This window comes from Fringilla coelebs, assembly GCF_963513975.1.
Source record: "Fringilla coelebs genome assembly, chromosome: 7".
NCBI classification, from domain to species: domain Eukaryota; kingdom Metazoa; phylum Chordata; class Aves; order Passeriformes; family Fringillidae; genus Fringilla; species Fringilla coelebs.
The window spans coordinates 36944589-36957094 of NC_140035.1; the positions used below are offsets into that span (position 1 = coordinate 36944589).

The following is a 12506-nucleotide window of genomic DNA, read 5'->3' on the forward strand; positions in this document are numbered from 1 at the left end:
CACACCACAGTTAGGGGAAGGTACCACACACATGTTAGACAAAAAAGCTACAATGGTGCTGCCTCTGGAGGGATGTGCTAAGCTAGCAGAGAAGCCTGTGCTGCTGGCTTGGGATGAATCCCACACCTGCTCTGGACACCTGGAAAAAGAGAGGGCAGCCATAGCCTGCAGCCACATCCTACTCCTGATCCTGGACTTCCAGGGAATGCAGATCAAGGGGTGCCTGGGACCACCAGGGAGGCTCCAAGCCCAGCGGCTGCTCTGTCCCGTCCTGTCCCCTGGCTCACAGGGACTCAGCCACACCCCGGGGCAGCGCTGGGATTGCTTCTTTTGGGGCTAAAAGCGTATTTTGGGCACTCTGCTGCCTCTCTCCGAAATGACAAATCCCATTTAGGGCTTCTGCTGCGACGGAGCCTGAGCCAGGATTAGCAAGCTTGGCCTAAGCACTGGGGAGGCATTTAGGCTCCTCTCCCTGAGCAAACCCACTCTTATCTCCCCACCTAAGCCCCAAAGCCCCCAGGGCCTCCAGCTGAGCATCACCCACCCTCACAGCTGAGCTTATCATGCTGAGATAAAACACATCCATTAACACCCCCCAAACTTCTCTCTCTGACCTATTTTTAAAAACTGGACTAACTTCCCATTTGAACCCAATTTCCCAGCTTCAAAATGAGTCATTCCACAAAAACCAATGGTGGAGAGCCAACAGCTCTGCCTTGCTCTCCAAACAAGCTCCCTAAGCAAGTAAGTCAGCACTCCCAGGCTAATGCTGATCCTCAAAACATAACAATCTGCCCCAAAATTGCTGCCTTAGGGGAACCCCACGCTGCCTTAGACCCACCATTCCCCCCAGCCCAACCACAACAGCAGCCTTCAAACCAAGATTACTCCACAGCTCAGCTCTGTGCAACGTTTAAGCGTGTTTAGACACATTTTTGTGTTTAATAAAAGATGTAAGAATTAGAGGTTTTGTGGGTTTGTGCTGGGGTTTTTTGTTTAATCTTTTCTTTATAAACTTATCCTATTAGCAGTATTAAACATGCAGCAATGAAGACTATCACATTTCTGGTTGGTTAATGGCACAGAAGGAGCAGAAGAGCCACGTATGGATTTTCATTATCTCGCTCACAAAGTGGATTTCAATCCTGCCCTCGCAGATCAAGTGGCAGATAGGTATCTATCATTACTGAACCTGAAAAGAACAATCCCAAACAAGTGTAAGAACTTGTAAAGGAAACAGTCTCAGCTCTCAGGAACTGGATTTCTATTAATCAGGCCATTATTTCTATATGCTGTCAATTAAATGCGCTTCCCAATGAAGTGTTAACTAAGATGAATTACTCAATACAGAGCCCTCCAGAGAGGGGTTTTAAAGCTGTAAGTAACAATGGAAATACACTATATGCCTGATCAGAGAGGGAAAGTTCTGCCTAATTGCCATTTCCTATTTCCTTTTTTTTTTAAACACTGCAAGTTCCCCCAGCTAATTACAAAATACCACACACCGAATGTGTTTAGGAGCCAACTCATTATTCCAATAGCCAACAGGATGCCTTGCCAGTCTCACTGCACCTTCAAACAGTCCTCAGAGGCACAAAGAAGGTACAGACAGGGTGGATTAAAAAGCTTAAGCAGAGAATTGAAAAACAAAAAAAAAAAAAAATTTGAGGGTACATACCCAGCTCACAAACGTGAGCCCTACGAGATTTGCTCTTCACGATCTGACTGTTGAGGGCAGCTTGGAAAAGGGTATTAAATTTAATAAATACAGTGCAAGTTAGCCAGCAGCTCTTTTCCTATGTGAATCCACACTAAATGATCACCTTGGGGACCTGCTCCTTGCCTTCCCCAAAAACACTGGGCGTGGAGCTCAGTGCAATTATTGTTATTTCCAGTAATAAATTCAGATCCTGACGTGCTGGCCCACTTCACCAATGGCTGTCACCCTGCTGCAGCCAACAGCCACAGTCAGCTCAAATCTGCTCAAGTGCCTTCTTCACCCTTAAAAGCAGGATGTGCTCGTTAGCTGGAATAGGCACATCCTCATAACCCTTGATTTTTGTTTGGATTTAAGTGTTTCATGGCAAAACAGTTTGAATTTAACACCCCTCCAACCAAACTGTTTCAAAGAATGCCCTGCATTTCTGAGCTCTACTAAATATTTCAAAACAAAGCTGAAGGCTCAGAAATGGAACAGCAAACTCACGCTCATCCCTGGAGTAAGAATTATTTTATGCAAATCTCAGCTCACAGCAGGACTCATCCCTAATAACTTGTGCTTCTACACCATTAAGGAGCCCTTATCATGAGCACAGCACAAAATTAGGTGCTGCACAGGACAGAGATTAAGAAAACCTACCTCAATATCAAGAATTTGCACAAACAAAAGCATAAACAGTGAAGAATAGAAAAAGCAAGGCTGTGCCCTGCAGGTATCTGTGGTTGTAGGATTAAGGCAAACAATAAACTGCTTCTCCTTTGATTTGACGAGACCCATGAGCAGCTTGGGCAAGGGCAGTGATTTTGGGTGCTTCAGCTTGGACAGCACCACGTTCATTATTTCTTAAAAAATACATCCAGGGCTTTGTAAAGCACCACAGGCAAAGAGGAATTACAGAGATCAGCCAGTTCAAATATTGGACTACAGCAACCCATGAGGAAATCAAACACTCTCCCAGGGCTACAAAACACCCCCTATTTTCCTAAAGATCTGCCTATATGACAGAGCCAGGAATTACTGTCTAAACCAACAGCACTGAGAACAAAGAAATGACCTTCATAATATAGAGAAGGAGCTCAAAACCCACAGCAGCACTCCCAGGGGAGGTGGCTGGCTTTGCTCTGGTCCCATCAGGATTATGACACACGCAGCTTTTTAATGAGGGAGCTCCTCAGCTCCCAGATGTGCCTGCCAGGGAAGGCCACGGGCAGGGCACGACTGGTGGCCAAAGGACGGGGCAGCACAGGCACTTCAAGGCAGTTATTCCCACTTTTCCAGGGCCAGAACAGTGCCCATTCCCACAGGCTCATGCTCAGATGAGAACAGAATTTTTAGAGGTGACAGATACTGCTCCAAACTGGTGAAGCAGCCCCCGAACCACCCCAGCTCTCCCAGGTGCATCTGGCCACGCTCCTGCTGGAAGACGCCCCACGTAAAAACACAGCTTTGATCAACACAAAGCCAAATAAATTCTGTGCATGGGCAACTCCCAACCCTGGCTGAAGACCCAGCACAAAGTGGAAGAGGGGGGGATCAAGCACAGCTTCCTGATCTCATCGTCCTGCACCGCCCTCCGTAAGGCGAGCGCGCGCAATCGGCGGCGGCGCAGAAATTAACCAGCCAAAATCGCTGTTTAATGAAAACACTGCACGCATTTGTAATCAGAGGTGCTCTCTGTAACAAAAGCTGGGTATTACATGGGGAATTCTGGGCATGGAGGCTTTAATCCAGGCTCTGACAGCCTGGCCACCCCCTCCTCTCGCCGAGAGCCGTTCCAGCGCGTAATTGCTCAGCGGAGCAGCCGCTGATTTTGCTGCTGCATCCCCAGGCTCCGCTGTGCTCACCAGGCTCTTTATTCAAGCAAATTGCCACGGGGATGAAGTTATTTAGCCATGTGAGAAGGATAAATTCGGGGGGCTGGCCACACGACAGGCACAGGCAGCAGCTGAACGTCTACTGTGGCAGGGCAAGACAGAAGGGAGGACTGAGGCAGCTCGAAAGGACTCAGGCAGCTCCTGTATTTGATATTCCCAGTGACATGTGCATTTTGACAACAGCAGCCAGTTGTCTCACACATGCACATTCTCTCCCTTTTTTTCCCCCCTCAGTGCCAAGAACCTGGCTCCTCTTCAGGGAAACACGTTCAAAAATTCTCTGTTCAAACAGATGGCCGGATAGGGGTCTTCTGGTTTGCTACTTGTGGTTTTTTATTTAAATGAACTGATTTTAAAATGCTTTTTGCAGCATTTCCATAATAGGAAAAAAAAATGGAAAAGGTTCTTCCCCCAGAGGGTGCTGGGGCACTGCCCAGGCTCCCCAGGGAATGGGCACAGCCTCAATCCTCCCAGAGCTCCAGGAGGGTTTGGACAAAGCTCCCAGGGATGCACAGGGTGGGATTGTTGGGGTGCCTGTGTTGGATCAATGATCCTTCCAGCTCAGGATATTCCATGATTCTATGATTTTGGGTATTTCCTGAATATAAACACTGTGCTAAACAACAATTTAGAAACCGTGAGCAGCTGAGCTGGGTCGAGGATCAAAGACCAAGGAACCATCGCTGCCACACGAGACTGAAGCTGCAAAAGGAGCTCTGGACCCCCTTCCCAACAAACTACCTGGGTAAAACCAACCCCAAAAGCCAACAAAAGCAGCCCAGACTGAGCTTTTCAACCCCCACCATTGGTTCTCTCAATAGGTTCAGGATATAGTGCAGGAAATCCATGGAGCAGTCTCCTGGAAGTATCAAGCCATAGCAAATTACTGCAAGGTATCCCCACAGGAACCATATATAAATGCAATATTACATCTTACCCTCTGATCTTTACCTAAAAACTGGCAAGGAAGCATTGATATATGATCTTGCAACTCCATGGAAAGAGGGTTCACTGCTGGAATTTTAGCAGCAGCTGCAATGACATTTAACAACTGAATTCTGAGATGCACTCTCGGAATTATTCACAGTGCCTCTCCAGAAGGGCAGATGTAATGGGTTCCCAAAACCTGGCAGTGATGTGAAAGGAGATCAATGGAATTTTGGGGGAAAAAGCTTACAATTCAAAAATATATAAAAATTACCTCAAGCTGCATAGAACCTTCAGGGTTGGATGGGACAGTGGGAAAAAACTGTGAGGGTGGGCAGGCCCTGGCACAGGGTGCCCAGGGAAGCTGTGGCTGCCCCTGGATCCCTGGCAGTGCCCAAGGACAGGTTGGATGCGGCTTTGAGCAACCTGGGACAGTGGAAGGTGTCCCTGCCATGGCAGGGGTGGAAGGGCATGAGCTCTAAGGTTCCTCCCAAGCCAAACCATGCTGGGATTCCATGATAAACAGGCTGAGCTAGATCCAGTGTTCTATCTCAAGCAGAAGGAGAGGAAGGTGACTGATTAAGCACCAAGATAACTGGGAACAAACCAGAGCCAGCCTCTGAGCAATTAAGTTTCCCTCATTACCCAGGGACAGGGCTGAGGAGCAGAGCAGGGCATGTTCTACTTTCACTGCAAAGCTCCTGACAGCCAGTGCAGACTGTGCTAAGCCAATTAGAGAGGGCCAGTCTTAAAAAAATCACTGTAATGTGAGTGCAGATAGAGAGGTAGAGCACACTCTGTCCCCATCAAATGACTCATCTGAAAGAAGCAGCACGATAGTAATCCAAGTTTCTGCAGCAGTTTCAACCCTCCTGCACCCACTTTATTAATAACCTAGAAGATGGAAGTAACAGGCTATTTGGTTTCTAGATAATGAAGCAGGAGGGACTGCAATTATGGTAGAAAATTGGATTGTACTTCAACATGACCGTAACGAGCTCGAGAAACAGAGGGGAAAAATAAAAGCAGCATCACAGGGACAAAAGTGGGGACAAAGCAGCTGTGGAAAGCTGGGATGGCAAAAACCTCTGGCACAAGGGAGAAAAGCAGCTGGGAATTCCTGCAGAGTGCAGAGAAGGGGACAGCTTGTCCTAGTCCGTGCCACCAGGCCAGCCTCAGCCTGTGCTGATCTGGATAGGGCATCCCATGGCAGATAAGGACCAAAATCTGCCTACTAAACACCCAGGCAGAACAATCAACATGTGAGCCCTGGTTATTTATTTAGGAGAACAGACTAGAAAGGGAGAAGAGGTGTGAGTTCTTACTAAGAAATAAACTGCTGATCCCATTCTAGGGCAAGGGAAATACTTTTCCCAACTTTCCAGTAATTAATTATTATGGTCCCAGGTGAAAAGGCAAGAGTATATCAAGTGGCAGCAGACAGACAAAGCACTTAACCCCAACTCCAGGGATAAACCTGGGGTTCAGACACCCCTGAGTCCAAACTGAAGCAGGAACCCATCTTTACTCTCCAATATCAGGGGATATTGTCAGCCAGGAGCTGACAAGGACCTACAATTCAATCACTGCTCCCATTTCTACTAATAGCTCATTTTGCATCTTTTTTTTTTTTTTTTTAAATTTCCTTCTCTTGGTTTATTTTACTGACAGCAGGTGCAGAGAGCTGCTTACACCTCACACCCACTAATTGTTTATACACAAGTCTAATTTTAAAAGCTTATTTTTATCAAAGCAGTCGGAGACCAAAAAAACCCCAGCGAGTCAGCTCCTCCAGGCAGGATGTGATACCACTTTAGCACACTCCTACCTTTTCCACCACCAGCCTTTTCCAGTTTTAAACATTTGCAGCCCAAAACACTGCTTTCCAAACAGAGTTCCTCACAAAGTCAGCCCTGTGATTTATTTAAAATATCATCCTTTTTTTTTGTTGTTTTTTTTGGTTTCTCAGACATTTCATCTTCCAGGCAAACCCATCCCAGCTTTCAATCCAGCACGAAATTCAACTGCTCAGAATTTCTGCTTGACCTCACAAGCTTCCAACAGAATTGCAAAATCCCAATGTGCACTAACAAACCCTAAACAGCTCACAAAGACAGCCCAACATGTAAGCACCGATGCACACATCTCAGAGCTTTCCAAACACCCCTCTGCTTTTTATACCTAGCCAGCTGCTCTAATACCTGTCCTTCCACTGCAGTTTTACATCACAACTAGCAAGCCTGAAGTTAAAACTGGACTTAGCAGTGATCACACCATAATCATAATTTTACCCTCCCTAAAATGGGAACAAACCCCTGGTGACAGCCTGCTGTGGCAGCAAATTGAGGGGTCTGTGAGAATTCAAAATACTCGGAATATTTCTGTTTGATACAATGGGGAGAAGTCACTTTTAGTCCTGTGAAGAGCCCCTAAAGTTGTCAGAGAAGTTCTATAAATCTGCTTTACAGTTTTTCCCTGAGACACAACCTTCAGAGGAGCACACCAGTGCTGCAGACATTTTTTCCCAAAAAAACCCTGGCCATTCAAGGTGTTTTTATTTCCCAAAAACCCCTGGCCATTGAAGGTGTCCCAGAGAACACCTTAAGGACTCTCAGGGAGCACAAGCTGAAAGGGAAGCTTTGCTGGCAATCTGCTTCCTCAGCACCTCCTAAAGAGCAAATACTTGAGTTTTTCCCTTTAATTAACAGAGCTCCTTATTTGTGTGACACTTGAAGCAGTCCCCAAGCTGACAGCTGGAACAGAGAGGTTTTCAAAGGGATTTTTTTTTCTCTAACCCACACAGGCAGTCCCAGGAGGACGAGGAGAGGGAAGGGCTCCAGAGGGGAGAGGGCAGAATGCATAAACACCCTCTTTTATGCTGAGCCTGAAAGGCTCCAAAAAGCCCAAGAGAACCCTCTGCAGCAGCGCTTTAAAGGGATCAAAAAAGAGACAAGTGTTGGTTTATATCTGGGTGTCAGCGTGAAATGCCAAATAAAAATAATCACTCGCTGCTATTACGGCAAAAAGACAGACAAAGAACTGGAAAGAGGTGATTTTGAAACACATGTCCCAAGTCATCACTGTCCTCTGAGCACGAGACACAGTCTGCCTGTGGGTTTGCAGGCCAAAAAAAAAACCTTGATCTGCCCCCAAAGTGCTGAGGGGGCTCGTGAAAACTGCACCCACAGAAAATTCCAGCTTCCTCAGGCTTTGCAGCCCAAGAACCACAAAGTGGTTTAAGGTTAATGTGGCTTTTTTAAACTCATGTTGGGATTCTTGCAAAGCCTCCCTGTGTAAACTCTTACATGCATCATGGTGATTTTCTGGCATTCCAGAAAATGCTGAAGGAACAGGCACGAGTGACTGCAGGGAAAGCACCAGGTACATCCTCACAGGACACATTTCTCTGCTCTCCATTTACATTTCAGCCAGCTGCTCACGGAGAACAGAGCTCACAGATTAGTCTGGGACACATCCTCCCTTTATTCATCCAAGATCAAATTTGGGTGTTCAGTAAACGTGGCCTTCCTACGTATTTGAGAAATATTAACTGGATAAAAATAGCAATGGCTTCTGCAAGGAGACTGGCAGGAACTGTGATTGTTCACAGCAGGCAGAACTGCCTGAGTCATGTGCAGGAGGGGACAGGAACCCCAGAGCTGCAGAGGGGACACACTGCCCAGTTCTGCTGCAGCCCCCATCTCCTGTTCAACCCAAACCACAAACCCTGAGCCCAGCCCGGGGTTAAATCCCCTGGCACAACCCCAGCAAGCAGATAAAGACCCCAGAGGCTTTGGGGTGGATGGGCCTTTAAAGCCCACCCCATTCCAGCCATCCCACCGTCCCAGGCTGCTCCAAGCCTGGCCTCAAACACACCCAGGCTGTGTTCTTATCCCTTTTTTTATCCCTTTGCTTTTTTTCCCCAGGGGAAGCAGGTCCACACTCCTGGATGCAGGCCAGGCTCAGACCTGAATGAAGGCACCTGGCAGGTCATGCCAGTTCATGGACCATGCCTGAACTTTCTGCACACACATTGTGTAAGGCTCTGTGACCAGGAGAAAAATCTCTTAAGAGGATGTGAACAAAAGCAGCTGAAATTTTAAAGCACTCTTCCTCAATCCTCCTTGCATAATTACCCTTTGCTGAGGAAGCAGCAGGCAGGAATAGTTACTGGAGATAAACTGAAAAACATGGGCATGCATCCCTCAGGATGTAATTTCTACACAGAATCAGAATCCCTGAGGTTGGAAAAGGCTTGAAGATCATCAATGCATGCTTTTGCTACAGCCTGGCAACTTATTTTCATGACAGGCTTCAAAGGGAAGGCAGAGGGTGACACTTCATTTAGCATTTCAATATTCAACATGACCATTGCTGCCACTCAAGTGACACACTGCTCACTGTGGCACTGAAAACAGTTCTGTGGTGAAGGCTCCAAGAGTATAAAAATATTTCTAGGTCAAATTTGGAAAGAGAGTAAACGATCACAGCTTTCTGAAAAACACATTAAAGGCTTTATTCTATATCTTTTACTGGGGGAAATTTGATTTTCAGTGTAAGTTCCTTCAGAAAGAGAGATGAAACCTCCCCTGACTGCAACAGCTACTTGCTGCCTCTAGTTGGGATGGTGGCTGGCTTTTATGCTTTTTAAAACACTAAAAATAATTACCCACGTGAAATGAATAAATAACTCTTAAATATATCCCAGAGTACATTGAAAAAAAACCTCCTTTTTTGTCATCCCAGCCTGGGCCACAGTTTGTTCTTTTTTTTGTTTGTTTGTTTGTTTTATTAGACTCACTGAAAAACAAAGTACTGAAATAATCATGACACGACTTAAAATATTCACAAGACATGCCAGAGATGTGGAAAAGCCTTTAAGTCATGTTTCACACCTCTGTGGCTTTTTGGAAACAAAACCCAAACAAAGTAACAGAATCCTCCTGCCACTCACTGCTCCTGCAAACTTCACCTTGCTCTGCAAAGAATTCAGTCTCAAATTCCACCACACAATTCAGTCTCAAAATACACCACACATCTCACTTGGCTCCTGCAGGCAGAATTAACTTTTAGATGGGGGGAAATAAAGCCACATTTCCCACAGCTCACTTGTTGTTCCAGCAGGGGCAGTTTTTATTCCAATTGCTCAGAAGCTCCTTAGAAGATCACAAATCCCTAGGGTTCCTCATCTCCCACCATTTCTGTGAAAAACACATTTCCTCTCTTGTGAAAATTTAAAAAGTTCAATAAAGGATAATAGGAGATAAGGATTACAGAGTAAAGGTTATTACAGCTAAGAGCACACTGTTATCTTTGGGGATACTCTTTAAATACTTTTATATCAGCTTGTTTTATATTCAGGGGCTCCTTCTCTTCAAATCAGTTCAGGTGTTCTGAGAACTGTTTAGTAAATCTTTTGGGGTGTGTTTTTCAGAGTATGTGCATTCTTTGGTTATGGTTTTAGTCTGCTCTTATCACCTCCAGTTTCTGGGCTTTGGTCTACACTGTCCTCAGACTGAGTGTTGATAGCTGGCATATTTGCAGTAGGTGTCTCTTTACATGTTTATTAGATGTTATCTAAGCAGGTATTTTAACACAAGCATAGTTATAATTAGCTATTTCACCACTGTGGCTAAGCTTAATTAACAACAGAAATAAAAACTGTATCTTCATAACAAAGTTACTTAAACATCACACGTGTAAAATCCACTTTAATATTTGCAAAAAGCCAATATTAAAATATGTATCTGTAACAATTTTCTTCTTGTATCATCACAGAAAAAAACTGAAAAGTCCCAGAGTGCTGAAATTCCCCCATTATAACAAGGTAACACATTGCTGCTTTTCTTACATCTGATTTAAAACCTGTCACTCAGCAGCACAGCTGAGTGTGTGTTAAATATGCAGAGGAAGACTCTCAAGGCTTTTTTGCTACTAATAAAAACTTACTCTTTGACAAAACAAAGGTTTGCAAGTTGCAAACGCAGGAGGGACTGAAAAGCTCTGAGCAGAGGTAAAAACTGGGGCAGGCAGCGAGAGAGAAGCGCCCTGTGAAGTGCAGGCTTCCTCCTCCTGGTGGTGATGGGCACAGAGAAATCTCCCACTGGGAGAGCTGCAGGAAACCTGAAACCATCTTGACACAGCTCAGATTCATTTCCTGGGAGGCTGGAGCCCTCCAGGCCTGCAGGAGATGCAGCACCTGCCTGATGCAGGGCAGGTTCCCTGCTAACTGCAGCCACTTAGAGGCAGAGGAGAGCAGGAACAGCAGCCCCTGGCTCTGATCACCACCTCAACCTGAAGCAAATATCCATCACCTCGCCCATTAGGCACTGGTTTTATGATGCCTGTTAAATTTAGCTGCTAGGAAGCCATTCCAAGGCAGTAAACTCGGGTTTTCCTTAACTGATCAAGCAGCTGACACCTTCACATCCGACGTGCATCCCTGTCTTTATCCAATTTAACAACCTGACACATTTACAGTCCCTCAGGAAAGAAAGGAGAGAGGGGAGGATGCACAAGAGTCTCCAACATGAAGGGTTTTCTGGGGACTTGTTTGAAGGACCTAAAAGTGCTCAGGACGAGGTTGGAGGGGGCTTGGAGCACCCTGGGATAGTGGAAAATGTCCCTGCCCATGGCAGGGGTGGAACGGGGTGAGCTTTAAAGGCCATTCCAAGCCAAACCTCTCTGTGATTCTCTGACAGCCAACTCCCCACTGCAGATGTTTACTGAGGGTAATTTATATGGGTTGAATTTCCTTTCATGCTGACTTGATTGGAAACCTTGACCTGATCCCTCACCAGGAGAATCAGAGCTCTTAATTATTCCAGTTTTCCTCCTGTTAATGAAATGCAACAGTGTCATTAGTGAGGCCTGTCAGCCACACTTATGTGCAGAGAAATGATTTGACACCGCTTTTGTCATCTGATCCTCGCAGGAAAAACAGCCCCAACGTCACTCCAGCACTGTAAATAAAAATCCTTCAGGACAAAGAGGGCAGATGGCAACACTCCCAAGGAATATCACCTAGTCAGGAGATTTGAATCTTCCAAGGGGGGAAAAAAAAACCCCAAAAGCAAAACCAAATCTCTTCTGTTCATGAAGTGAAGGAAGAGATCTGCCAAGACAGTGATTTCTGCTGAAGACTGCAGCCTCTGTCAGCATTTCTCACTATCAGCAGCCAGAAGCACGATCCACACACACTTCTGTGCACAGGCTCGATTGCTGCCACCAATTATTGCTGCCAGCCCTAGCCACAAACCAGCAAAAGCACTCAGGGCAAACTCCCAAACTGCAGGAGCTCGGTGTTAGTGCCTTTCCACAGGAAAATTCCTCGTCCATCCCTCCCTTCCCCTCTCCTCCCATTTTAACTCCAAGCCCAGGCTGTTAAAATGTCAACTACCAAGCTGAACCAGCTTCCTGTGGTAAGAGTTAATTGGAGACAAATGTTACCAGAGATGCATGAAACTACAAACTACTGCTGGAGAGACAACTACAGCAAGAGACAACAACAGTGAGATGCACTAAAGACTCGAAATCAAAAGGGAACAACTCAAAATGATACACAGAACAAGGGGGAAAACACTCTAGTACAGAAACCACCATCTGGCCCTTCAAAACCAGAGCTGCCATGAGGACAATGTATAGTTACCTGCATCCATATCTGCAAAGAAGGGAACAGCCAGTAAGGGAAAGAAGGAACCAGAAATTCAGTGTCTCAGAGTTGGATTTAAAAGTTCATAAGGAGAACAGATAAAGAAAAATAATCAAAAAAGTATTTAATGTCAGATAAACCTCGATACGGTGCTGTGATAATTTTCGATTTCAAGCTATAAACTGGGATTAATGTTAAACACTACAGTGTGCAAATTAATTTTCTATGCCATAAGAACATTTTTTAAAAAAACACAAATATTTAATATATTAAACAATAAGTAAGTTACACATTTCTAGGTGAAGATTTTTATTCTCCTAACAAGAAACCCACC

At 45.4% G+C, this 12506-nt stretch overlaps 1 protein-coding gene across 7 annotated transcripts in view; it reads right to left on the reverse strand.

The window, feature by feature from the left end:
• Positions 1–12506, reverse strand: part of AGAP1 (ArfGAP with GTPase domain, ankyrin repeat and PH domain 1) — a 315136-nt gene that overhangs the window by 199149 nt on the left and 103481 nt on the right. For 3 of the 7 annotated variants that reach the window (XM_084209328.1, XM_084209326.1, XM_084209323.1), the window contains exon 4: positions 12170–12181. The exons of 3 other annotated variants lie outside the window; for them this stretch is intronic. In XM_084209328.1, coding sequence (XP_084065454.1) covers positions 12170–12181 — 12 coding nt within the window. Of the gene's footprint in view, positions 1–1061; positions 1177–12169; positions 12182–12506 lie in introns of those variants that run through there. One more of the 7 variants, XM_084209329.1, reaches the window with a different exon arrangement.